We start from the raw sequence: 27,797 nt of genomic DNA on the forward strand, positions 1-27,797 counted from the left end.
ATACACCACCACACCACCTAATTTAGTCTATATTAAATTAACATTTAAATTGAAAGGCATTTTACAGTGATAAAGTTATTTTTCTACCCACACAAGAACTGCAACCTCTTGTTCAAGGTAAATTCTCTAACTTTTGAGACAGCACACAGCTTACTCTCAACTCCGGCTCTATTACTAATATTTTTACAGTCAATCTCTACTTATAGTCAGGCGGGTATTAAACAGCTTTATAAAGAAAAAATTTTGAAACCAATTTATAGCTTTCATATGAAAGCTATAACCCAACTATAGCCCAAGAAGAAGGGGAAAGAGGAGAGGGAGGGGAGGGGAGCGGGGAGGATGGGCGGAGGGAGGGTGATTGGTGGGATTACACCTACGTGCATCTTACAAGGGTACATGCTAAATTTACCAAGTGTAGAGTATAAATGTCTTAACACAATAACCAAGAAAATGCAGTGAAGCCTATGCTAACCAGTCTGATGAAAATATTTCAAATGGTATATAAAACCAGCAAATTGTACCCCACAATTGCATTAATGCACACGGCTATGATTTAATAAAAGAAAAAATTTTAACTCCTTCTATAAATAAAAATAGTAGCACATGACAGAACAAAGGAGCAAGCAAAAACAACCCTCCACTGTCATCACACACTTACTTCCATTTGCCTATCTTTAAAAAATATTTAAAAATTTAACTGCCTTTTAAACAGCCTCCTCTGAATATCGTTTTCTCATTTTCATTCTTACAGGAGGAAAAAAACTGCCAATTTCACTTACAAAAACACACATATACATCCCAAGCTTTGTGAAAAAGAGAGACTCATTAAAGGGGCCAAACTTTGCCCATTTCTCCGCGCATTTTATCTTTGAAATTTATACCATTATTTTTTAACACAGAAAAACAAAGAAATTAAAATGGCCCATATAGAAACTGGATCAGTAGTTGCCTGGGGCTGAAGGTGGGGATATGAATTGGGAGAAGGCACAGGGAACTTCTTAGGGTGATAGAAATATTCCATATCTCACTGGTGGTGGTTAAACATTAGTGCACACATTTGTCAAAATGTATTAAAATGGGCTCAGTACAGTGGCTCATCCGTGTAATCCCAGCACTCTGGGATGCCAAGGCAGGAGGATCACTTGAGGCCAGGAGGTCCAGACCAGCCTGGGCAACACAGCAAGACCCTGTCTTTACAAAAAATAAAAACATGGGCCAGGCATGTTGGCACGTGCTTATAGTACCAGCTACTTAGGAAGCTGAGGCAGGACGACTGCCGAGCCAGGAAGTTGTAGATTGTAGTGAGCTATGACAGTGCCACTGCACTCCAGCCTGGGTTACAGAGCAACACCTTGCCTCTAAGGAAAAAATAAAAACAAAAAAGCACATATTAAAAGGGGTGTACTTTATATAAATCATGCCTTGAAAAAGGTGATTTTTAAAAATTGCTTATAATCTCGATTAACTTTTCAAAAACTATGCAGGAAGATACAAAATGCAAAGTATAAGCCCTCATTACCCTTAATCCCTCTCCTCCAAAATAATCACCAATGTTAGCATCCTATGGAAGATTTTAGGAAAAAGCATTAATGTGTATCTTTGCTACCCCTCAAACATTTAAGGCACCCTTACACCCCCAGAATGACAGAGGATAGAAGCCTAGAAGAAAATACGATTACCATTCATCACCCCCTTGCCCAAAGGGCAAGGCAGCTTGAGCGGAAATCCCTGTTTTGCGACCTGAGGCATTTAGCTGTAGCTGAGCTTGGCTAGCCAGGAAGGCCTTAGAAGACAGGACACACTGCCCTCACCCCGGGGAGAGAAACCCTGCACACAGAACGCAGAAAGCCTCAGAATAGGGCCTTAAATGGGCCTCACGCCCGGGAATTCTTCAGGCACACCTGTGTGTCTAATTAGCGCCCAAAGGCTCTCAGGCAGAAGCACCTGTTTGGGCTGGAGGTGTGCGCTGGGGACAAGGTCTTTTAGAAACACTAGTGTTGGTGGGAGCGCAAAATTCAAACATCTGTTCAAAGAGCACAATTTGGTCTGTGTTGCCTTGAGGAGTCACTTTGTCCCATTATGATGCCACCAAGAAGCCTTTCTGCATTGACTAAAGTGGTGGTTCTCAAACGTCTAATGTCCCTGGAGGTTTTCACCCAGCAGCTCTGGGATAGGCTGGGAGATGTGGATTAAGAGCTGGCTCTGAGGTGATTCTGATGGAAGGCTGGGTGTGAGAATCTCTGGATTCGGCTGTCCCATTTAAGCCTAAATGACTCCTATTTTACACCCAGAGCCACTCCTATTTCTTCCAGTCTAGTCTCCATGTGGGAGCTAAAACTTACCATAGCATGCCTCAGCTTTCAATGGATTCTTTATGCCCCTGGGTTGAAGTTCAAACCTTTAACATGGCCTCAGCCATCCTGCCTCCTCCAGTGGGCTGCACTGACCCGCTGTCTCACAGTGAACGGGCCTTTCAGCTCCTCAGACGCTGAGCACCTTCTCACCCATGTCTCCGCCTCTCCTAAAGCACTTACTCCTCTCCCTTTTCGCCTCCACTTAAACAACTGCTCCCTCCTGACTTTAGACTCTGTGCAGGAAGGCATGTCCTGGGAGGATGCGGAAAATGGTACCCTGGGGAGGCGCTGGAGGGAGGGAAGAGCACTGGCATTGTTGAGCCTGAGCCCAGCGCTCTTGAGCATCACATCTTGTTTTGGACTCAGTACCACTCTGTGGACTTTCCCCTACTCTCCAGATAAGGAAATCAAGGCTCAAAGAAGTGACACGTCTTGCCAAAATGTCCACACTACCAAGTGGCCAAACCAGGAATCTGAATTCTAGTTTTTCTGCCTCTAAAGCCTGAGGAAGAGAGCTGAGAAGTAAAGAGGTAAAGAGAATGACAGAGGAATTTAGTATTTTTAAAAACACCCTCCAAAACAAAAATTCAACACCTGGATGGCTTAATCTCTATCAAGTGGATTCAATTATCCTCAGTCAATCATGCCCAGCTGGCATAAATAGCTAGATAGGGGACAGAAAGGAGCCTCTTTCTTCGTGGGCCACCCACCCCTAATTCTTCACCTTAGCTGAGTAAAATCAGCTTCAGAGCCAAGCCTCGAGGGGAAGCTAAGATCTGGTGCCCAGAAACAAGCAGCCATTCTGGGAAGGCACAGTTATAGCCACAAGTGGAACCCACTGTTTTAACTTCACACCAGCTTCCAGCAGGCCTGGCAATATTTCTAAAGCTTAGAGTTTGCATAAATAAAAACTAACTCCAAATCAATCTCGAATGTTGAAAAGGGTCTTAATCAAATTCAATGCCAAAATGGAGAGTTCAGCAATTGCAAAACCCCAGGCATCCCACAGTAGTCTTTGTTTCAGACAACAGCTTCAGCTTCCACCTGATCCACCTCTCATTATTGAACTAGAGCTACCAAGGGGCAAAAGAACTAAGCTGGAAATGAGCCAGCTTTATCCTTAGAAAAATATTGCAAAATGGAGCTAATCCTCCCAAACATTCCCTATTCACTCATTGCTTCCAGAGTCTTCACAGGATCTTTGTAGCTTCCTTTTCAGGGGTGTAGTTAACCTTCCAATTTAATTAAAAGTGAAAGAAAATGATAAAACCAACATTTACAAGTGTCTCTTGTGTGTCCAGAACCGTGATAGTGCTTAGTACCTGTAAATTAATCAGCCCATATTCTATTAGCCCCATTTTACATGTAAAATATGAGGGTCAGAAGATAAGTCACCTGCCCAGAGTCACATAGTGACAGGTGGCAAGAGCTGCCTCAAATCACTTTGTGAAATGAGATAATGGAAGTGAAATTAAGCGGCAAAGCTGGATCCTAAACAGACCTATATGATCACAAAAGGCTTCAGGCTGCCTCCCACATGGGACCTCCCAAATACGACAGCCTCATTGCATAAGCAAAACTCAAGAGGCAAAGTGACATCCTTCAGCTTATTAAGTTAGGCCAGCTCCTCTTGGGATAAGAGATGCTTTTGAACTCTGACATTATCAATAATTTGATAATTATTGGGGAAAGGGAAATTCCCTTTTCTTCTTCCAAGGGGCTCCCAGATACTGCCAGATCTTCTACCCAGATTGCTCCTTGTATCTCGGAGCTTCCCCACTGGAATGAGATTCCACTGCATTCAAATGGCTTAGGGTCCATCTACCACCTTAGATGACCCCAAAAGCAAATGGGACTCAACACTCAGTGTTGTACCGGTTACTTAGCTGCTCTGAACTCACTGGTGTTTGGTGCAAAGTCAGCGTCTGGGAAGGAATGGCTGGATGGACGGAGGAGACAGGATGATAGCCGATACAGTGAAACACGTAGCCTGCCCCTGCCTCCTACCACATCCATCATCATCAGCCAGAAAGCATAAACCCAGAGGGCAAAGGAAATTCCTCTCTTTCCCTGGGCTATACCTTATTGCTTATCTTCTAAAACTTCCCTCCTCAGCAGTCAATCTGTCTATATTGTCAGGGGCACACTGAGACAAGTCTTTCTGAGCACAGTAAAGAGACACTGTTAAAAGCTAAAGGCCAAGGCCAAGGATCTGGGGAGCACAGCCTGTGCAGACAGGCCAAATAAATAGCAGCTAATGGCTAGAGACATCAGCTCTGTCTCAGCATTTGTGTCAAACAGAGATTTCAACAGGCCAGCTCCTTCCTGGGGTCTTACCCTAGATTTGGTTTTATTCTACTTTTCTAAAACTATCAAAAAGTAGAATAAATAAAAGAAAGAGTTCAAGAGCTTGAGAGAACCATGGGGTGGCAAGTCCAGAAGAAAGGCATACAGATTCAGGGTCTTTTTTATTAGTACTTTACAACCAAGAGTATGTCCTCCCAAAGACAAAAAATATTAACTGCTTTATCCATCACTGACGTTGGTGTTTACACAACTGTACCTCTGCCTTCTTTTTATATTTCTCTGATGATGTCCACCCAGACGATCAGCAGACCAATAGGCAGTTAGCTTCTGTTACACACAGGACCTCTCACTGTGGCAAACCGACTTCCTGGAGGTATCAAGTGGCCTGTACATTTTATAACTCCTGAACTGTGCCTCCCACGAAAGAACCAGAAAAAGGATCTGGCCTTGCAGAGTTGAGCCACTGGCCCAGGAAAAGACAACTTCTTTCTTTTTTTAAATAAGAGATGGTGATTGATAGGAAGCAGAAGGAATAACGCTACTATGCTAAGACTTACAATGAAAAAGTTCTCTCTGCAAAAGCAGATAAACCCCAGAGTGTATACACTCCGTGATTTCTACTTACACAAGTTCAGAATCAGATAAATGTCCCCAGTGATGTGGAGAGTCTAAGAGCAGGTGTCCTCAAACTGTGGCCAACGGGCCACATGAAGTGGTGTGAATTGTATTTGTTCCCGTTTTGTTTTTTACTTCAAAATAAGATATGTGCAATGTGCATAGGAATTTGTTCATATATATATTTTTTAAACTGTAGTCCGGCCCTCCAACGGTCTGAGGGACAGTGAATTGGCCCCCTATTTAAAAAGTTTGGGGCGGCGCCTGTGGCTCAGTCGGTAGGGCGTGGGCCCCATATACCGAGGGTGGTGGGTTCAAACTTGGCCCCGGCGAACTGCAACCAAAAAAATAGCCGGGCGTTGTGGCGGGCGCCTGTAGTCCCAGCTACTCAGGAGGCTGAGGCAAGAGAATCACTTAAGCCCAGGAGTTGGAGGTTGCTGTGAGCTGTGTGAGGCCACGGCACTCTACTGAGGGCCATAAAGTGAGACTCTGCCTCTACAAAAAAAAAAAAAAAAAAAAGTTTGAGGACGCCTGGTCTAGAGGTACTTAGCTCCCTGCAGGGAGTAGGCAATAATAACTGGAATAAAAATAAGGGGGGCTTCAGGGATGCTTGTCAACATTTTATTTTGATCTGTATGGTGAGTATACGACTATGTTCATTTTGTGATAACTCATCACATTGCACATTTAACAATTTTTCTGATTATTTATATGTATTTTATGCATTGACAAAATGAATTCTCTTTTTAAGACAAAGTAATTTACACTTTACTGCCACCTGCTTGCAGAATCTAATTCATATACATTGGACCAGACACACACACACACACACACACAAAGCCAAAAAAACCCAAGAAACTCATAAGCCTATGTTTTCACCTTAAATGTTTTTTCATTGTTTTCACTTTCAATAAGAGGTTTTTTTCCAGGCAGAATTTCCTTGAACCTCAGGGCCTAATCTAGCCTTTTTCTACACTTGGCCAATCTCTGGATGGGCCAGATTCTGTCTGCAGTCCCACGACAGAACAAGTAAGTAATCTTTAGGCCTCCCGGGTCTGACACGGAGGAGGAGTAGAGACCTAGAGAATGCAGGAAAAGTTAAGGAACTTTCTCCACGTTACACAATGAGTTGCTGGGGGCCTGGTGATTCTCAGTCCCAGGACCATCCCTTTTCTACTACATCTCATTCCACAGGGGCCAATTAATAAACATTCTCCTTTGGGGAACGAAGGAAAATGAACCCAGTAACCTTCACTGCTCATTCTTTGCATACAAAGTACACAAAGGGGTTTACCAAGTTCCTCTTCAACAGGAAACCATTTGTCCCAGAGAGCCAGGAAGAAGAGGAGAGGAGTGCTGAGTCTGCAACAAGGGCACTGCAACACAGCCCAGTGTTTGTTTGGAAACGCTGTTCCCCTAATCAAAACACAGTTGCATAAATGGACTCACTCCACTTAAGAAAAAAAAAAAAAAAAGTTGTTTAAAGCCTATAAATGGGGACCACACAACCCTGATTAATTTTTAAAGTTCTTTCTCTGCTTTCTTTTTTAGAAAGTAACTAAAAATAAAGGCTCGAAACTTGAAATAATGTAAGCAAGTAATCACACACACACACAACTGGGCTTTTCCCATATATGGCTGTGTTATTCTTCGGGCTTTGAAAAGGCCAAATGAAGAGATGGCCAACAACCAAAATAATCCTTGAGACGTCTGAAAACGAAGAGAAAGAGCTAGCAGAGTTGGTGAATGACAAACAGTCGTGAGGCTCAAGGGGGATAACTAACACTGTGAGGGATTTGTTGCCATAGAACTTTTAAAAACATGAGCACATGCATTTTGACACTGCCCGTCTATAAAGAGACTGTTTCGCCCTCTGGCCTCAGCACTGAGAAAACTACAACTGCAGTAATTTAACATAAAGGACTTAAAGAAGGAAACGAGTCCAGGGGCATGACTGGCAATTTAATTAAGGCCCTTCTCAGTATTGAATCTGTAAAGGAGATGAAAACACATCTCAAGGTCAGAGAAAAGGTAGGGAGACTTGCAAATGATTCAAATGAAACATGAAAGCTTCAACAGCAGAGGTCAGCTTCCTTCTGATAGACGGTTATTACAGTGCCTGCTGGGTTCTACTTGAAACGTAGAGAAGATTAAGACATACGTGTCAAACAAATGCCACCTTGTGTGAAGCCAGGTGGGAAAGTCTCACTTTCACAGTGCTTTGTGGGATACAGAAATTGAGGTTCAAGCAGGTTAAGTGACTAACACGAGCTCTGTGACGGGTGGCTCAGTGCAACAGGGCTAGGGTAGCAACCAGAGGCTACGTCTGCTAACACGCAGGCCAGGCTCCTTCTCCTCACAGAGCCTTGGAAATAACATCGGAAGGAGTGTGAGTTAGGTTTGGATTGTGCTCTTTCACTAACTCTCTGGGATACCACGGACAGGTCATTTCCTCTCTTCTGATTCTCATTTTCAAATGAGAAATGACAGGACTGTCCTAACAACAGGAGGCATGCAAGCAGGAACTGAGGGAGTCACTCTGCTCTCTGAGTCTGTTCTCGCAGATCCTGAGATGGGCCTTATGGGCACGAGCACCACTTCATTAATGGGGACAGCCTTTGTGTGACAGGCTAATAAATATGCACGGAATGTAGGAAAATAATTCCCAACAGAGTGAAAACCTCTTCAATTTTCAAAAAATATCATAATGCACTGTAATCCTAGCACTCTGAGAGGCCGAGGCAGGTAGATTGCTTCAGCTCAGGAGTTTGAGACCAGCTTGAGAAAGAGCAAGACCCCATCTCTACTAAAAATAAAAAACTTGTGACAGGCACCTGTAGTCCTAGCTACTTGGGAGGCTGAGGCAGGAGGATCACTTGAGCCCAGAATCAAGGTTGCTGTGAGCCTGGGGCAACAGAGTGAGTACTCTGTATCAAAAAGTAAATATACAGGCTCGGCGCCTGTAGTACAGTGGGTACAGTGCCAGTCACATACACGGAGGGTGGCGGGTTTGAACCCAATCAACTGCAACAAAAAAATAGCCAGGCGTTGTGGCGGGCGCCTGTAGCCCCAGCTACTTGGGAGGCTGAGGCAAGAGAATCGCTTAAGCCCAAGAGTTGGAGATTGCCTCTGGTTGCTACCCTAGCCCTGTTGCACTGAGCCACCCGTCATAGAGCTTGTGTTAGTCACTTAACCTGCTTGAACCTCAATTTCTATATCAGTAAAAGCAGATGCTCTACCTGGCATCCAGGATTACATCTGACAAGGTCTTGTGAACCACAAAGCACTGTGAGCTGTGACACCATGGCACTCTACTGAGGGTGACATAGTGAGACTCTGTCTCAAAAAAGAAAAAAAAAGTTGAATATACATATACGGCACTGAAAACTACTGAAGAGGTAACACGGATTCTAATTTTTCACCTAACTGCTTTTTTCTTTTTCATTCCCTAAGGGATGGTCCAGCCTTATGATGCTTCGGATTCCTTTTCTAAAAAGACATCTCACGTTTTGGTGACACCACATGCTTCTAATGGTTTTCCCATGCTTACCCATAAAAGATTTCTGTATGGCTAGAGACTCAATAATAATAACAAACAACAGCAATAAAAATAGCAGGGATCATTTACTGAGGGCCTATAGTATATGAACTCTTTTTATCATCCCCAATCTGTACAGCTGAATTCGGTGTTACTATCTCCATTTTACAGATAAGAAAACTAAGGCTCAGAGAAGTTGAGTGACTTGGCCAAGGCGAGCCACCTTAATAACTGCAGGGCTGGGATTTAAACCATCATCTGGCTGATTCCAAAGCCTGTTCTTTCTTTTTCTACTCCATTATGAGGCCTCTTACTGGCTTACGACACTCAAAACCTCTGGGCTACGCTGGTTGTTCGCGATGTTTTCTCATTGCTATTTTGCAGCAAGGAATACCTTCCAGGTGGTCAAAGTTCTCCCACTAAAATTCCAGTGGGAGGACAAACAGGGTGGATATGAGGTGGGCTGGGCTGGGCTGATGCAAGGGCAAAGTGACCCCACATGCTTTCCCCCTGTACCCAAGGGATCAGGTTCAGAATTGTGATTCCAGTTTCAAATCACTAACCTGGTGAGGCACAAGCCCTAGAGAGGTTGGAGGCTCATTCATGCGATCGTCACTGCTGCTGGCAATGGCATAGCCCCTGAGGAAAGGAAATAATTAAAGCTGTTCACTTAATCAAAGTTTATGTTTAACTTATGTGAAGAAGATCTGGCAGACATCCATGTAAAATTTATAAGGATAACTAAAAATGCCCCTTGCTGGGCACCGTAAGCTAGCAAAAAAACTAATTTCCCTGGGAGGGAAAGCAGGAAGAGTAATACAAACAATGCATGGTTTGGAGCCAGAAAGACGAGAACTTACGAGCACAGGCAAGGTGCTAACCTGCTCTGTGTCTCAGGCCCATCATCGATAAAGGAGGAAGATGAGGGCTGTGACAAATAAATCAAGAATATACTATTACTAGATAAGCTGCCGAAAGGAATGTCTGTCATGTGATAGGCAATCAATATTAACTCCTCTGCTCTGAGACAGTCTTGTAAAACATCACAGCACATTTTTGCATTGAAATTTTGAAGTGGAAAACTTTCTAACCTTAACTTCTTGAGTTGCTATAAATGTTACCAAAATGAAGAAATAAAGATGAAAAACAACTAGGCAGGAGAAATAATGCACTCTTTCCCAAGCATCGCTTGTATCACAAAAGAAATGAAACACAGGACCTAGTGTTTCGGGGAAAATGTAGACACAGGGTCAGGGTGAAGGGAGCATAAAATCAGTTCTCAAGGATTTTATCCCAAATACTTCCTGTCAGGAGGTGACACTAAACAGGGATAGCTACGGTGGGTGACAAAGATAAGAAGACAAAATAAAAACCAAACGCAATTGCTTCCCCTTTAACTTGGAGGACCTGCACTAGTTACATATGCCACCAAGACTGCACAAGCAACATCTTTTCAACTGCATAGACAAGCTCTGAGTCACACAATAAATAGAATATTCATGTTCATTTGTGTGCTGAATTTCTGAGAATTGGAAACATAAATCTTTCAAAAACTCAATCTTCTCCTGCCTGTATTACAAACAGCATAACATAGTGATCAAAAACAGTTGGGAGCCACACTGGCTGGGCTAAATCCTGACTGTGCCACTGACTATGTGAATTTAGCTACTAACTGATACTATTTCTCAATTTCCCCCCATCAAAACAGGACTAATAATAATAATAATAGTTCTTTCCTAACAGGTTTGCTATGAGGAGTAAATGATGTTTGTAAAGGGCTTAGAACAGTGCCTAGCACAAAGTAAGCATTATGTAAATGTTTAAAAAAACAAATAAATGTTTGTAAAGAGCTTAGAACGGTGCCTGGCACAAAGTAAGCATTATGTAAATGTTTAAAAAAACAAATAAACCACAGTGTATTTGTCATATAGTCAGCTCTGACTATGAGAGCTTAATTAGTGAAAAATTGAAAAAGTGGAGTGGTACTGGTGGACAAGGTGGTCAGGACCAATCTTCCAGTTGAGAATAAATAGAAAAGCTAAGCAAAGTGTAAAAAACTACATTTGAATGCATCAGAGAGCTACCAAGGAAGGGAAGAATTATAGAGCCAAGATCTGTGAGAGGAGAGAGGCCCATGAAGGTAAAGCAGGCACTTGCAGAGGAATTTACCCTCACAAAGTGCTTGCTAACCTCCAAAGGCAGTGGCCACAGGATCAGACGCTGAACGGTAATACTGACAGACTTACAGGGGCTAGAGGGAAAACTGGATATTGGGGTCTGCCAGTCGGGAGCAGCCAAGAAGGATACCCCAAGCTTTGGGTTGGGCTCACCCTTGGTTCAGAGTAGGGTGAACCATAAATAGACCAGCCCTGATCTAAAGTGTTTAAAGTGTTCGGAAACTGCTAGTGCACTGACCCTACTGGTTGGCCAGAAAAAACCCAATGTAAATAACATTATCTCTACAATTTGCATTTATGATGTCTAGTATTGCATTAAAAATAACCAAACATATTCAAGGTACTAAGGATGATATTAAAGAATTGCCTTTGTTTTTATATGTAAAGATAGTAGTAATATATACTAAAAAGATACATTTTTATGAATGATGTACTGTCTTAGATTTGCTTTAATAAGCCAGCGATCTACAGACACATTAAAAAATGCTCATCATCTTTAATCATCAGAGAAATGCAAACCAAAACCACTTTGAGATATTATCTAACTCCAGTAAGAGTAGCCCACATCACAAAATCTCAAAACTACAGGTGTTGGCGTGGATGTGGAGAAAAGGGAACACTTCTGCACTGCTCGTGGGAATGCAAGCTAATATGTTCCTTTTGGAAAGAAGTTTGGAGAACACTCAGACCTGCCGTTTGATCCTGCAATTCCTCTACTCCAAAAGACCAAGAATCACTTGGCAACAAAGATATTTGCACTAGATTGTTCATTGCAGCTCAATTCATAATTGCCAAGACATGGAAGAAGCCCAAGTGCCCATCGACCCATGAATGAATTAATAAATTATGGTGTATGTATACCATGGAATACTATGCAGCATTAAAAAAAGATGGAGACTTTACCTCTTTTATGTTTACATGGATGGAGCTGGAAAATATTCTTCTTAGTAAAGTATCTCAGGAATGGAAAAAATATATCCAATGCACTCAGTATTACTATGAAACCAATTTATAATCACTCACACTTTCATATGAGAGATGAATCACAACTACAGCCCAGAATGAAGGAGGGAAGGGGAACAAGGGGGGAAGGGAGGGGGGTGGTTTGATAGAGGGAGGGTGAATGGTGGGACCACACCTATGGAGCATAGTGCAAGGGTACAAGTCAAATCTATCAAGTATAGAATACAAATGTCTTAACACTGTGATTAAGTAAATGAGGTGAAAGCTATGTAGGATGTAAGCACTCCAATTTGTACAAATAATCAACACATTGAATCCCACAAAGGCATAAATTTATGAATTTATAAAGATCATAAATTCATGATCTGTGTATACATGACTTAATAAAAAAAAAGTAAAATAAGCCAAGCGATAGGAGAAAAAAACAGTACAGTTATGTATAAATGACAACTGGCCATATGTTATCAATTGTTGAAGCTGGGTGGTGTTCACAGGGGAGATACACACACACACACACACACACACACACACACACATTGCCAAAAAAAGTATACATATTTTAAGAAAGGAAAAAGCTGCATTAAAATTGTAAAACTCAGTAAATACTGATGTTTGGTTATCTTGTATATTGTATCTTGTATCTCTTACAATTGCAGAAATTGAACATGACTTGAGTATTACAATTGTAATAACATACTTTTCTTCTTTCTTAAGATATGTACATATTTTTGGCACCTTCTCTGTATATACAATACACACACAAATATATATATATACATATATATATATATTTTTTTTGAGACAGAGTCTCACTTTGTCGCCCTTGGTAGAATGCCATGGCGTCATAGCTCACAGCAACCTCAAACTCTTGGGCTTAAGCGATTCTCTTGCCTCAGCCTCCTGAGTAGCTGGGACCACAGGTGCCCACCACAACGCCTGGCTATTTTTTAGAGACAAGGTCTTGCATTTGCTCAGGCTGGTCTCGAAACTGTGAGCTCAGGCAATCCACCTACCTCAGCCTCCCAGAGTGCTACTAGGATTATAGGCATGAGCCACTGTGCTTGGCTCACATATATCCTTTCATATGTTTGAATTTTCTTTTTCTTTTTTTTGAGACAGAGTTTTACTTTGTCACCCTGGGTAGAGTGCCATGGAGTCATAGTTCACAGCAACCTCAAACTCCTGGGCTTAAGCAATTCTCTTTGCTCAGCCTCCTGAGTAGCTGGGACTACAGGCGCCCGCCACAACGCCTGGCTATTTTTTAGGGACGGGGTCTTGTTGCTCAGGCTGGTCTTGAACTCCTGAGCTCAAGCAATCTACCTGCCTTGCCTTCCCAGAGTGCTAAGATTACAGGAGTGAGCCACCACCGCTCCCTGCCCTTGAATTTTCCATAATAAAAAGATTTTTTTTGTCTTTTTAAAAGACCAGTTATATAAGAAAACAATATGTGATGAGAAACCAAGAAAAACAACAGACAATAGGAAGAGACCCATGGGGATTAGGATAATGAAGATATCTGATAAACACTTTTAAAAAACCACATAATTAAATGTTTCCAAGGAATCAAAAAGAAAAATAACAATGTCAGCAGAGAACAGGATCAATTAGAAATTCTTGACTTGACACACAATGAAATTAAAAACTCAATGGACAGTTTTAACATATATTGTACACAGAGGAAGAGAGAATTAGTAAACCAGAAGGTAAGTCAAAGGCAAACTGCCAGAATGAAGCAAGGAAAGACAAAATGACTGAAAATACAGAAAAGAGCATGAAGGACACCTAGGGAATCTAACTGACATGCACGGGAGTCTCAAAAGAAAAAGAGAAAGAGAATAGGGCAGAAGCAACATTAAGAAAAAACGTGTCAGCAAAACTAAATGAATACCAATTACGTAACGATAGTAATACTGCCTAGGTTTAAAATAGAAAGAAAAATTTTAAATAAGCATGCAGATCATTTAAACGCTCATTTTAATGAGCTTTCTGGTTGCCTATCCAATGCTTCTCTTCTACTTTATTATAATTTTATTCCGAGAGGCAATGTGCCCCAGCCACAAGAAACTGCACTTGGCCGTCTTCCTTGCAGCTATGAGAGGCCATATGATACAGGAATTAGAATCAGTGAGTGTCTTCCAGGAAAGCTCGTTTAAAGGGGGCATACTCAGAGGTATATAATAAAAGGCAACGTTTATCCTTTAGGGATGGCCTTCTAAACTGTAACACAAAAGCAATACTGAAGGTAGAGCAGCCATCCTGTGACCACAAGGTGACGAGCAAAGTGGAGAAAGCAAAGTGGCTAAGTGAGAAGAAACTCAAGATCCTGGTATCATAACAAAGCCTTTGTACCAGCCCCAGACTGCTTGCCTCTGAACTTCCTGCTCCATAAAAAAGATGCAGCCTCATTTGGCTACATCCCTGAAGATGGCTCTCTGATACTTACAGCAGAGTACAGTTTCTAACATAAATGATTCATGTACTCCCTTACAAGTGTTCAGGGATTAAAAAAAACCCCAAAACTTACTAACCGAATAAAAGCATGAAGGTCCTACACTCCCTACCAAAGCTTTTATTCTCCCTTATTAGCAGTTTCCAAATAACTCCAGAAGAATTCAGCTCCGAAAGGATGCAGATACGAAACCCCAAAGACCGCATGGCAAGTTCTTTTAAGCCACAGAACCAGACCTGGTTTTTTAAGTTTTGTTTTTTTGTTTCTGCTTTTTGAGGATAGAAAGAGCAATAATCTGAAAAGTCAGACGGAGAAAAGGCCAAGGGAGACACTGACGATCCATTGCCTACAAAGCTCTGTTTAGACAACCATCTCCAACCCACAGACTCACCCTTCTGGATGCTGCACAACAGAAACCATCAGTTCCACCGCCAAGGCTCCTGCAATCATGGCCAGTCCCGGGCGACTCACGGTGCATTGCTGGTCCAAGGTCCGGTCTCTGGTGGACTGCAGAGAAACAATCATGGATATGTGCTGAAAGTTGTAGTCCACTCAACTCTAGCTGTCTGAAGCATGAAACTTCTCCACGATAAAGCTTTAAAATATAACCAGATGCTCATTGTTGGCAAAGAACGTTCAGCTTCAAATAATATCATTTCTTGGGATTATCAAGATAAACAAAAGATATGATTTAGGAAACTAAATGAGGTAATATGCTTAAAAGGATTAGCAGTTTAAACAAATTAAGGATTTTGAGAAAATCAATCAAAAATGCAGGCTTAGCTGCACAGCTGTATTACATGTGCCATTAACTGACTCAGTTCATTTCCGCTGTGCTTGGCAGCTAGGAGACAGAATACTAATAACTGGAGCAGTGTAAGTGATTCTGCCCTGCCATTCTGAGTTAATGGTCTCAGAGTTACTGTGAGATGGGAGCAGTAATTTACTATTTTTGCAGTCCCCAGTTCTATATGCCTTGAACAATGTGGGCATCTCCTCACTCTGAGTGTGATGCCAAAGTTATAACTACAAGGATTTTCTTTCTACAACATGGCTCCAAACACAAGCCTTCACTGGCCCAACCAAAGAAATTCTAACCTTCCAACTGTGGGCAACTTAGGAGGTTTTTAGAGATAATTTTGACTCTGAAATTGTCACCTTATGAACAGATAAGACTTTACTACATTGGACCCCGATCCAATTTGGTGGCAGTAACTAGCAAGACGAGTTGGATATTACTACACCATGATGGAGATCATCAAGCCACCCACAGAAGAGAATGATTATGGTCTCTTAAATTGTTTTTATATTGGGAAGAAATAAAAGCCAGTCATCTAAGAGGTCTCAGTTAATAAGGAACAAGTTTTAAAAGAAAAGAAAAATAGAGGGGAGGGTACAGAACATCTCTGCTTTGCTTCACTGGAAATTATTATCTGTTCTGCCAAAAAAAAAAAAAATTCCTACAGACTGCCTGGTGTGGTGTCAGGGAAGCTACAGAATCTTGCACTTGAATGGTTCCAAGCACCTTCACACTTGACCCACTTGCCACAGGTTGACAGGACAAGTATTCTTCCCTCTCCTACAACGACGGCCAAATAAAATACAAGATGCGCAGTTAAATTTGAATTTCAGATCAACAATAAATAAATGCTTTAGTAGGAAGAGGTTTCAAATATTGCATGGGATATGTTTATACTAAAAAGTATTATTGTTTTTACCTGAAATTCAAATTAGCTAGGAATCCTGTATGTTTACTTCCTAAATCTGTCAAGCCTATGTTCCACTCCCATTTTGCAGAGCACAGGCAACCTAAGAGACTTACTTAGAATCACCTGTGAGACATGTCAAGGCCTGCATGGAATCTGGGTCTTTAGACTTTTTTTTTTTTTTTTGGCAACAGGGTCTTGCTCTGTTGTTCAGCATGTAGCCCAGTGGTGATGTCTTGACTCACAGCAAGTTCACAACTCCTGGGCTCAAGTGATCATCTTGGCTCAGGCTCCTGAGTAGTTGGGTCCATAGGCATGCACCACTATGCCTGGCTAATTTTTTCTATTTTTTGTAAAGACAAAGTCTTGCTGTTTCTCAGGCCAGTCTCAAACTTCAGGCCTCAAGCAATCCTCCTGCCTCAGTCTCCCAAACTGCTAGATTACAAATGTGAGCCACTGTGCTCATCCCCTAGACTCATCATTTTTAGTGCTCTCTTTAGTAAGATAAGCACAGGAGACAATGCTGAGTGCTGTCAGGGAACAGCCTACGCTGTTATTTCCTCACTGAGTTTTCCACCAAAATGGTTTGTAGCTCCATTTATATTGGTGAACAAAAACAACTGTACAGCTGATGATGCCAATCAAGGTTTGTAGTGGGATAATGTCATTCATCACTTCCAAACTGGAGAATTCTTCTCTTTGTTAAAGGGCAATATTTAGTCATAAATAAAAGACCTGGGCTTTTCTGCCTCAGTGCCCAAGATGGTCAGAGGAAATACATGGAACTAGACAGAAATCCACTTACATCTCCTGGGGCCACCACATCATTGCAGAAATAGCAGCCAAGCTTGTAACCAGGAATGTTGGCAAAAAGTGATGAGCCCAGGATGTCAGCAGATGCCACAGGGTGGCTTGGACACAAGTCCCCGGCTCCCTGATGCTTTGGTTTCTTTAGGCCATGTCTCATGACAACAAATGTGTCAAATCCCAAGGCAGCATTGATGACCAGCTGCAGATTCAATAAAGGAACAGAATTAAGAGACACATATACTTGAAGGCGTGGCTAATTCTTTGGTGAAAAAGCTAAAAATCTAAACTTTTTAAGATTTACTTTTTGCATATGAGTATAATTAGATTCTAAAAGCTAACCATGGTAAAAGCTACTGAACACCAAGACTTATGAAGCACAAAAGACTTGTTAAGTGATCAACATAAACTATCTCATTTACTTTCATTTAAAACTCCCAACAAACACTCCCCATTTATAGATGAGGATGCAGAAAGGCAGAGAAGTTCGTTCTGTAACTTCTTCAGAGTCACTTAGTTGGCAAAAGGTAGGGGCACTAAACCAAGTCTACAATTCTGAAACCCATTTTTCCACCACTATGCTATGTTCTGTCACGTCCAGATAGCTTTGTTTTTGCACAGCTTTACTGAGATGTAATTCACATACTATCTAATTCACCCTCCACGTAGATTTTTTAAGGACAGATTTTTTTCATTTCTAACAACTTTTATTAGATGTAATTTAACTTGTTCCCCCAAATTTCTAATCACATAGAAACACTGAAAAATAAAGAAATATCATACTAGAAATGAAAATAAAAATTACTCACTACCCACAGCTCAAATAATTCCTGTTACTAGTTTAGAGCTTTTTCTTTTCTATTTCCTCTTTCCCTTCCATTCCCTTGCTTGCTTTCCTCTTGCCCATTTTCCTTCTTCTTCCTCAGTGCAGTGGGGGCCAGGAGGAGGACGTCAAAGTTTATATATAACTGACACAAAACGTATACGATACTGTGTCTTGCTTATTTAACATAATGTGGCATTTTCTGTTATTAAAATCCTTTGAAACATCACTGTGAATGGCTGCATACTATTCCATCCTGAGTATATACCATGACTTAGTTAATTGTTCAATACTATTCGCTCTTAAAAGTTGTCACTGCCCAGATAGTAGTAATAAGAAAAAGTCTCCATCCTTTGGGAGCTTGTATTTTAACGTAAATATGGTACACCTTCCAGTGTAGGGCACCTCAAAGGATTGTTATGAAAATTAAGCAGTAACTGATACCTATTATAATGGGTGGCGGTGTGTGATGCAATGACAGAGTCTGCAGTGAAAGCCCTTTGGCACTATGCTGTGAGGTCACACAGGTCACTGTTTGGCACTATGCTGTAAGGTCACACAGGTCACTGTTTGGCGCTATGCCGTGAGGTCACACAGGTCACTGTTTGGCACTATGCTGTGAGGTCACACAGGTCACTGTTTGGCGCTATGCCGTGAGGTCACACAGGTCACTGTTTGGCGCTATGCTGTAAGGTCACACAGGTGACTGTTTCCTGGAGGGGTGGTAGGGTTGGGAACATGGCTCCCTCTGGGGTGGCCGTACATTAAGTCACAATCAGAGACAAATGCCACCACATTTCACTTCTCTCTCTTCTCTTTTACTTTTTTCTCTTTTTTTAGAGATGGGGTTAGGCTATGTTGCCTAAGCTGGCCTCAAACGATCCTCCCTCCTTAGCAGCTAGGACTACAAGCACGTGCCCTGCACCCAGCTTACTCTACCTTTCTCTTGCTTGCAGCGATAACAGTGGGAAGCCACCGGCTCTCCCTGGTATCCATCAATAGGAAAATGACATCGTGACTTCCGATGAGTTGCTCCAGTTGCCCCACATCCCTGTGGGCTTGCTCCAAGGTGACAGTGGAGAAGTTCACCGGATGTCCAGGCATGGGGATACTCATGTTGAACCCTCTAGCGTTCTAGGGAAACACAGAGTACACTGATGTCTAAAGTAAAGGGACGGGGGACATCTCAGAGCCCACGCTTCCAACAGCTACCAGCACACATGCACGGCCACTTATATCAGAAATTTCCCCACGCGCGACTCTGCTGCTTTTCCCTCACCCTATCTGCGCCCTCCACCTCTTCACCTGTGCGTCCCAGACCACTCAACCTGTCACCCCAAGGACCCTGAGGGCAGGATAAGGCCGCAGAGACCTATGGATCATACTCTCAGAAAAGAGAACACTTCCCGTCTGTGATAAGGAGGACACTGGAGGAAAACTGTGTCTCTGTGGCCCTTTCCTGCCATCTGAGGCCAAGAAACCCGTCACAATACCATTTGCCTGCTCAAGTTCTCTTTTCCACCGAGGCTCTCTTTCTCTGCTTGCTCCCAAATTGTCCTCCTCTCCACTTCCTCAGTGAATCATCTCCAAATGGGGTATTCCACCAAAAATAATTTGATTTAATAAATTCGCATAAGGTTAGAATGAATGATAATCATGCCTTAATCCTTTCAGGAGTAGACACATGTTTTAGGTACTCAAAAACAAAAACTCCACTTGCTGACTTATAACCAGAAAATCTACTTAGGAGTATGTTGATATGGGGGGTGGTGTGGTGGTGAAGGGGGTGGGATGGGCGACAGCAGAGTGTGGTACAGAAGTGAGGGTTCATTCCCTGTACAGAACCAGAAGCTTCCCAGCAGCCCAAGTTGTCCTGAATTGTCCACAGGGCTTCAGAACAGTGCTACAATTTACCATCTGCCCCTTGCTGACTCTATAATGTCTCAGCACATCAACAGTGAGTCACATATGGGTGGTAATGAAGCCAGGGACCCTGACTTTCCACAGGACAGGAAGTGTTCTAGAACTATAAACTGCACCCTTCACTTCTGCATATCACTGGCCATAGGGAAATACGTGTGTGAAAACATAGCTTTTTCATTCATTTGCCAAAACCCCTCACCTAACTAGAAGAAAGCTTAGGGGGCAGGATAAGTAAGTCTTTTTATGAAGGAAAATCTATTAAGAATCTGAAGATTGCAGATACTTTCTCCTGATCATCAGTTTAACCTAAGTCCTTGGAATGCAAGTAAGAGACAGCAACAATTTCAAAAAGAATGAAAAAGAAAGTAAAGCAAGAAAGGACACCAGGTAGAAAGGACTTCAGAAAGAAGAAAGATTCACAAACCAGTCCCTTTTAAGAATAACACCATTCTGGGCAGCGCCTGTGGCTCAGTGAGTAGGGCACTGGCCCCGTATACCGAGGGTGGCGGGTTTGAACATGGCCCCAGCCAAACTGCAACAAAAAAATAGCTAGGCATTGTGGCGGATGCTTATAGTCCCAGCTACTCAGGAGGCTGAGGCAGGAGAATCACCTAAGCCCAAGAGTTGAAGGATGCTATGAGCTGTGACGCCACCGCACTCTACCAAGGCTGACAAAGTGAGATTCTGTCTCTAAAAAAAAAAAAAGAATAACACCATCCAGAGACAACTACCAGGATCTCATTAATTCATTAAATGTTGTACATCTGCCAGGTACCAAATACTACCATAAACAATAAAAAAAACCAAAGATGACAGTAATAATAAGGCCTGTAACAGCTTACTGGCATATTCTAATTGACAAAGCATTTTACACAATGGTTCTAAAAACTATTATGTATACACTTTCATAACACCAAGATGGAAGCATAATTATCTAATACCAATTACAGACTTTTCAGGAATTGATCCTTACCCACATAAACTTCGCTAACCTAGGTGGATGTCCATGTACTCTCCCAGTAAGCTGACGGAAGCCAATCTGTTAGGTCCACACCCTGGAGGCTGGAATTCAGCAAGTTTCAACACAGTAGTTTCCACCTTGGCCATATGCAGAACCACCTAGAGAGTCTTAAAAATTCCTAATGCCTGGGCTTTTCCTCAGACCATTTAAGCTGAAATCTCTAAAAGTGAGCCCAGGTATTAATATTTTCTAGAATTTCTCTAAGACTCAAAGGTGTAAGCCAAGGTGAGGAGTAACGTAAAGTACAACACACAGCTCCCACAGGTGTAGTTCAATGTATTTTGACAAACTACAGATTAACTTATCAAGATACAGAACACTGTGGAGCCTGCAGCTCACTTTGACCCAACAAACGAAAAAAGAATACAGAATAAAGGGGGAATAAAGACGTAGGCTGTGTCCATGACCCAAGACAACGCTCTTGTACCCCTTCCTAGTCAATTCCCACTATCCCTGGACAACCTCCCTTCTGACTTTATGAGCCATAGGTTAGTTTTGCCTATTCCAGAACCTTGTATAAATGATATCCTGGAGTATCTTCCTGCTTGTGTTTGGCTTTTTTTTTATGCTCAGCATAATGCTTTTGAGTTTCATCCATATTGTTAAGTATCAATAGTATAAAAAAAAAAAGTACATTCTTTATATTGTGTGACTATACCACCACTTGTTTATCCATTTTCCTGTTAATGGTTACTCCATTTTAGCTATTATAAATAAAGTTGCCTACGGACATTTTCCTAGAAGTATTTTAGTGTGTGTGTATTTTAGTTCCTTTAGGTAAATATCAAAAAGTGTGCTTTCTGGGTCATTAGGTAGGGTGTGTGCTTGATTTCATGAGAAATACCCAGACTGACAGCAGCAAAAAATGAGAGCTTTGGTTATTCCATAGCCTGACATTTAGTACCGTCAGACTTCTTCATTTTAGCCAGTTTAGTGAGTGTGGAGAGAGAGATTTCCACGGTTTTAATCTGTATTTCCCTGATGGTTGTTGGTGGTGAGCACTTTCACCAGCTCACTAGCCCTTCACAGATCCAGACTATGAAGTAAGCACCTGTCCAGGCCTTTTGTCCCTGAGAATAAAGCTGGTTTGCTGGCCTCCTGTATTACGGAGCTCTTTATGTATTCTGGATGAAGGTTTTTGTCAAATACATGTACTGCAAAATGTTTTCTCAGTTTGGCTTCTTACTGACATCTTTTGAGAAGCAAAAGTTTTAAATTTGGATTAAGTCAAAGTTTTCAAATTTTTCATTTATGGTTACTATTTACTAGGACCCAAGAAATCTTTGCCTATCACAAGACCACTGAGATGCTTTCTCCTAGAAGTTTTGTAAGTTTTAGCTTTTATCTTCAGTTCTGTGGCCTTTCTGGTTGTCACTTAAGAGCTCGGAATATTCAACAGACCCTCTTCTCTCTGGACATTCCAGTGTCTCCCAGCCTTGTGGGAGCTCTGGAATCTCTGTTCTGCTCACAGCTCCCCTGCAGTGTTTTCCGCCCAGGCTGCTGACGGAGTCCTGCCTTGAGCATTCACCACTGACTACTCAAAGACTCAAGGTGCTGCCAGGCAATATTCTGGAACTCTTCTGCACAGGTCCCTATGTCTGGTCCTATATCTTTCAGCCACCTCAGCTGCTTTGACCTCTGTTCCCTCCGCTCATCAAGACCAAGAACATCTCCGTAGGCCCCCATGGGCTCTGGCATGGGCCAGAAAGAGCCTCCATGTAGTGAGCTGGGTCAAATCTTTCCCTGTGTGGAATAACAGCCTTTCACTACCTATTCACTGTCTGAAATGAGTTACTTTATGTATTTCTTCCAGGTGCATAACTGTTTATGGTGGGAGAGCTTGGCCCAGTATTAGTTACTGATTAAGGTTGGAAGCAGATGTCCAGAATGAGATTTTAAAGTGTTTAAGTGTTTAACTCCATAATCTTAAATTTTATTGCCCTGTCTTAAAAAATATGGTGACCTCAAATACTCAAATTTCATTTATAAAAAATAAGTTGTTTTCTTATTCAGTTAACTCAACCCAGCATCAGGCATAGGTACTTGCAGCAGAATAGTTCTTTTAAGGTAATTTTACCATAGCTTTTTTTTTTTTTTAAGAGACAGAATCTCACTCTGTCGCCTTCGGTAGAGTGTTGTGGCGTCACAGCTCACAGCAACCTCCAGCTCTTGGGCTTAGGTGAGTCTCTTGCCTCAGCCCTCGCCCCCCCGAGCAGCTGGGATACCATAGCATTTTTTAAGACACTTGGAAAGGGTCAATGTGACACTTACATCCTGGCATATGGAAATTATTCCAGGAACACCAGCAGACAAGAATAAAGATTTTCTGGGAGGTGGAGCAAGATGGCAGCCGAGTAACAGCTTCCTTGCATCTGGGCACCGTGAGTCTGGGGATATAGGACTCCAGGCATCTCTGGCTGGTGGGATCTGCCTACCATCACCCCTGAGAGGATACAGGGAGTCAGCGAGAGACTTCTGGACCCCAAGAGGAGGACTAAAACAGTGGAAAACTGGCAAGTGGTCGCGTGTGTTCAATCCGTCTAAACCCGCCTGCAACTGTAAGTTCAGTAGCAGCGAGACTGCAAACCAGAAAGGCCTTACCTGTGAACTGTTTTGGTGTCTTTGGACTTGGCACTCAGCTGAACTGCCTTGGGGACAGCCTGAGCGGGAGTGCGGAGAACTTTGGCCTTTGTCTAGGGCCCCAGTCTGAGCCGCTGAGCCAGACGGAGCTAATAGTGTTTGGCTCTGGGTCACAGGCAGACATTGTGAGCGATCTGCCCTGGCAAGCTCCGCCCTCAGGGTCGCAGAGCTGGAATTGGGTGGGAGCTGGTAACGCAGCGACCAAGTAGCCTAAGGGCGGGGTCTGAGCCACCTTGCAGACCTAACCCTCAGGGGCAGAGGGAGACACAGGGTAAGTGGATAGCCACTTCAGCAGTGATTCCAGCGACAAGCACTTCCCTGAGAAAGCTTCTGCTCAGTAAGTGAACAAGTTAAAAGTGCCTTTTAAGTGGGCTGAAGAGAGATTTAGGGTGTCTACCTGCTGGGGTTTGAGAAACTAGCAGCCTCTAGTCGTATCAGAACTGTGCTTAACATCTCATACCCCAGAAGACCACGTGTTGCCCAGACAATATTCAATAACATATACATACTGCTTTGTTTTTGGTTGTGTGTTTTTTTTTTGTTTGTTTGTTTGGTTGGGTTTTTTTGTTTATTTTGATGTTGTGGATTGTTTTTTGTTTTTTAAGTTCAACCTTTTCCATACAGATCCTTTTTCTTTCTCAATTTTTCTAGTTTAATTATAATTTCCCATTGCTGCCTATTTCAATAATTAGAACTTCATTTTTGTTAGTGTTTCTACCGCTATTATTTGTTTTTTCCAGCCAATTTTATCCCGTAAAGTTTTCTGTTTGCTTGTTTTGGTTTGATTTATAGCATTTTTGTCTTTCCTCTCTACTTGGTGGAGGTGGGGTACTATGTCTGATCAGGTTAGCAAACAGCTGCTGACCTCAAGGGAACCACCCAACTGGGCACCCCCAGAAGGTGGTTTTATTTTTAAGGTTGTATCAAAGTACCCTACTGTACACCTATACTGCTCTGTCTCCCTCTTTCTGTGCCTCTCTTCTTTTTGTCAATATTCCCTTTACCCACCCCCTCTCCTTTCTCTATTTTTCTTTTTTTTTCCTTATCACTCAGTCCTCCTTTCTTTCATCCCTTTTTTGCTCTTAAACCTTCTCACCCTTCTGGTCCTGTAACCCTTAGTCCACAGGCACGAGAACTTAAAGAGCAAGAGGAAGTGAAAGGAAAATTAGGGCAAGGAAACAGATAAAAGAAATCACTCATGAGGAAGAATCAGCAGAAAACTCCAGGCAACATGAAGAACCAGTCCAGAACAACCCCGCCAAGGGACCATGAGGTAGCTACTGCAGAGGATTCCACCTATACAGAAAAGTTAGGAATGACAGAAAGGGAATTTAGAATACACATGTTGAAAACAATGAAAGAAATGATGGAAACAATGAAGGAAACTGCTAATAAAGTGGAAAATAACCAAAAGGAAATCCAAAAACAGAATCAAATAAGAGATGAACGATATGAAGAATATAAAAAGGATATAGCAGAGCAGGAAATGAAACAGTCAATCAGGGAACTTAAAGATGCAATGGAAAGTATCAGCAACAGGTTAGACCATGCAGAAGAAAGAATTTCAGAGGTAGAACACAAAGTTTTTGAGATAACTCAGATAGTAAAAGAGGCAGAAAAGAAGAGAGAGAAAGCAGAACGTTCACTGTCAGAATTATGGGACTTTATGAAGCGTTCCAACATACGAGTTATAGGAATTCCAGAAGGGGAAGAAGAATGCCCCAGAGGAATGGAAGCCATACTAGAGAATATTATAAAAGAAAATTTCCCAAATATCACCAAAGATTCTGACACACTGCTTTCAGAGGGCTATCGGACCCCAGGTCGCCTCAACTCTAACCGAGCTTCTCCAAGGCACATTGTGATGAACCTGTCCAAAGTCAAGACAAAAGAAAAGATTCTGCAAGCTGCCAGGAGTAAGCGCCAGTTGACCCACAGGGGCAAATCCATCAGAGTGACCGCAGACTTCTCTAATGAAACTTTCCAAGCAAGAAGACAATGGTCATCTACCTTTAATCTACTTAAACAGAACAATTTCCAGCCCAGAATTCTGTACCCTGCTAAGCTAAGCTTCAAAATTGATGGAGAAATCAAATCATTTACGGATATAATAACATTGAGGAAATTCGCCACAACAAGACCAGCTCTACAGGAAATACTTCAACCTGTTCTGCACACTGACCACCACAATGGATCAGCAGCAAAGTAAGAACTCAGAAATTAAAGGACAGAACCTAACCTCCACACTGATGCAAAAGATAAAACTAAGCAATGGACTCTCACAAAATAAGACGAATAGAATACTACCACACTTATCAATTATCTCAATAAATGTTAATGGCTTGAATTCCCCACTGAAGAGACATAGATTGGTTGACTGGATTAAAAAACACAAGCCATCCATTTGCTGTCTGCAAGAAACACACCTGGCTTCAAAAGACAAATTAAAGCTCCGAGTCAAGGGTTGGAAGACAATTTTTCAGGCAAATGGAATTCAGAAGAAAAGAGGAGTTGCAATCTTATTTTCAGATACATGTGGATTTAAAGCAACTAAAGTCAAAAAAGACAAAGATGGTCACTTTATATTGGTCAAGGGAAAAATACAACAAGAAGACATTTCAATTCTAAATATCTATGCACCCAATTTAAATGCTCCCAGATTCTTGAAACAGACCTTACTCAGTCTGAGCAATATGATATCTGATAATACCATAATAACAGGGGACCTTAACACTCCTCTTACAGAGCTGGACAGATCCTCTAAACAAAAATTAAACAAGGATATAAGAGACTTAAATGAGACCCTAGAACAACTGTGCTTGATAGACACATATAGAACACTCCATCCCAAAGATAAAGAATATACATTCATCTCATCACCCCATGGAACATTCTCCAAAATTGATCATATCCTGGGACACAAAACAATTATCAACAGAATCAAAAGAATTGAAATTTTACCTTGTATCTTATCAGACCATAAGGCACTAAAGGTGTAAACTCAACTCTAACAAAAATGCTCGACCCCACCCAAAGGCATGGAAACTAAACAATCTTCTGTTGAATAACAGATGGGTGAAGGAAGAAATAAAACAGGAAATCATTAACTTCCTTGAGCATAACAACAATGAAGACACAAGCTACCAAAACCTGTGGGATACTGCAAAAGCAGTTTTGAGAGGAAAATTCATTGCTTTAGATGCCTACATTTGAAAAACAGAAAGAGAGCACATCAACAATCTCACAAGCCATCTTATGGATTTAGAAAAAGAAGAACAATCTAAGCCTAAACTCAGTAGAAGAAAAGACATATCCAAAATCAAATCAGAGATCAATGAAATTGAAAGCAAAAGAATCAGTCAGAAAATTAATGAAACAAGGAGTTGGTTTTTTGAAAAAATTAATAAAATAGATAAACCATTGGCCAGACTAACAAGGAATAGAAAAGTAAAATCTCTAGTAACCTCAATCAGAAATGATAAAGGGGAAATAACAACTGATCCCACAGAGATACAAGAGATCATCTCTGAATACTACCAGAAACTCTATGCCCAGAAATTTGACAATGTGAAAGAAATGGATCAATAGTTGGAATCACACCCTCTCCCTAGACTCAGCCAGGAAGAAATAGAGCTCCTGAACAGACCAATTTCAAGCACTGAGATCAAAGAAACAATAAAAAAGCTTCCAACCAAAAAATGCCCTGGTCCAGATGGCTTCACTCCAGAATTCTATCAAACCTTCAAGGAAGAGCTTATTCCTGTACTGCAGAAATTATTCCAAAAAACTGAGGAAGAAGGAATCTTCCCCAACACATTCTATGAAGCAAACATCACCCTGATACCAAAACCAGGAAAAGACCCAAACAAAAAGGAGAATTTCAGACCAATCTCACTCATGAACATAGACGCGAAAATTCTCAACAAAATCCTAGCCAATAGATTACAGCTTATCATCAAAAAAGTCATTCATCATGATCAAGTAGGCTTCATCCCAGGGATTCAAGGCTGGTTTAACATACGCAAGTCTATAAACGTTATCCACCATATTAACAGAGGCAAAAATAAAGATCACATGATCCTCTCAATAGATGCAGAAAAAGCATTTGATAAAATCCAGCATCCTTTTCTAATTAGAACACTGAAGAGTATAGGCACAGGTGGCACACTTCTAAAACTGATTGAAGCTATCTATGACAAACCCACAGCCAATATTTTACTGAATGGAGTAAAACTGAAAGCTTTTCCTCTTAGAACTGGAACCAGACAAGGTTGTCCTCTGTCACCTTTACTATTCAACGTAGTGCTGGAAGTTCTAGCCAATACAATTAGGCAAGACAAGGAAATAAAGGGAATCCAAATGGGAGCAGAGGAGGTCAAACTCTCCCTCTTTGCTGACAACATGATCTTATACTTAGAGAACCCCAAAGACCCAACCACAAGACTCCTAGAAGTCATCAAAAAATACAGTAATG

General features: G+C 41.7%; 1 protein-coding gene across 3 annotated transcripts in view; it reads right to left on the bottom strand.

Moving 5' to 3' along the window:
- Positions 1–27,797, bottom strand: part of ATG7 (autophagy related 7) — a 273,640-nt gene that overhangs the window by 164,618 nt on the left and 81,225 nt on the right. For all 3 annotated transcript variants that reach the window (XM_053600407.1, XM_053600408.1, XM_053600406.1), the window contains exons 13-16: positions 18,679–18,873; positions 16,915–17,118; positions 14,795–14,910; positions 9,378–9,453 (exon numbers count right to left, since the gene is read on the bottom strand). In XM_053600407.1, coding sequence (XP_053456382.1) covers positions 9,378–9,453; positions 14,795–14,910; positions 16,915–17,118; positions 18,679–18,873 — 591 coding nt within the window. The remainder of the gene's footprint in view (positions 1–9,377; positions 9,454–14,794; positions 14,911–16,914; positions 17,119–18,678; positions 18,874–27,797) is intronic.

Source organism: Nycticebus coucang, chromosome 8 (genome assembly GCF_027406575.1).
Source record: "Nycticebus coucang isolate mNycCou1 chromosome 8, mNycCou1.pri, whole genome shotgun sequence".
Lineage (NCBI taxonomy): Eukaryota > Metazoa > Chordata > Mammalia > Primates > Lorisidae > Nycticebus > Nycticebus coucang.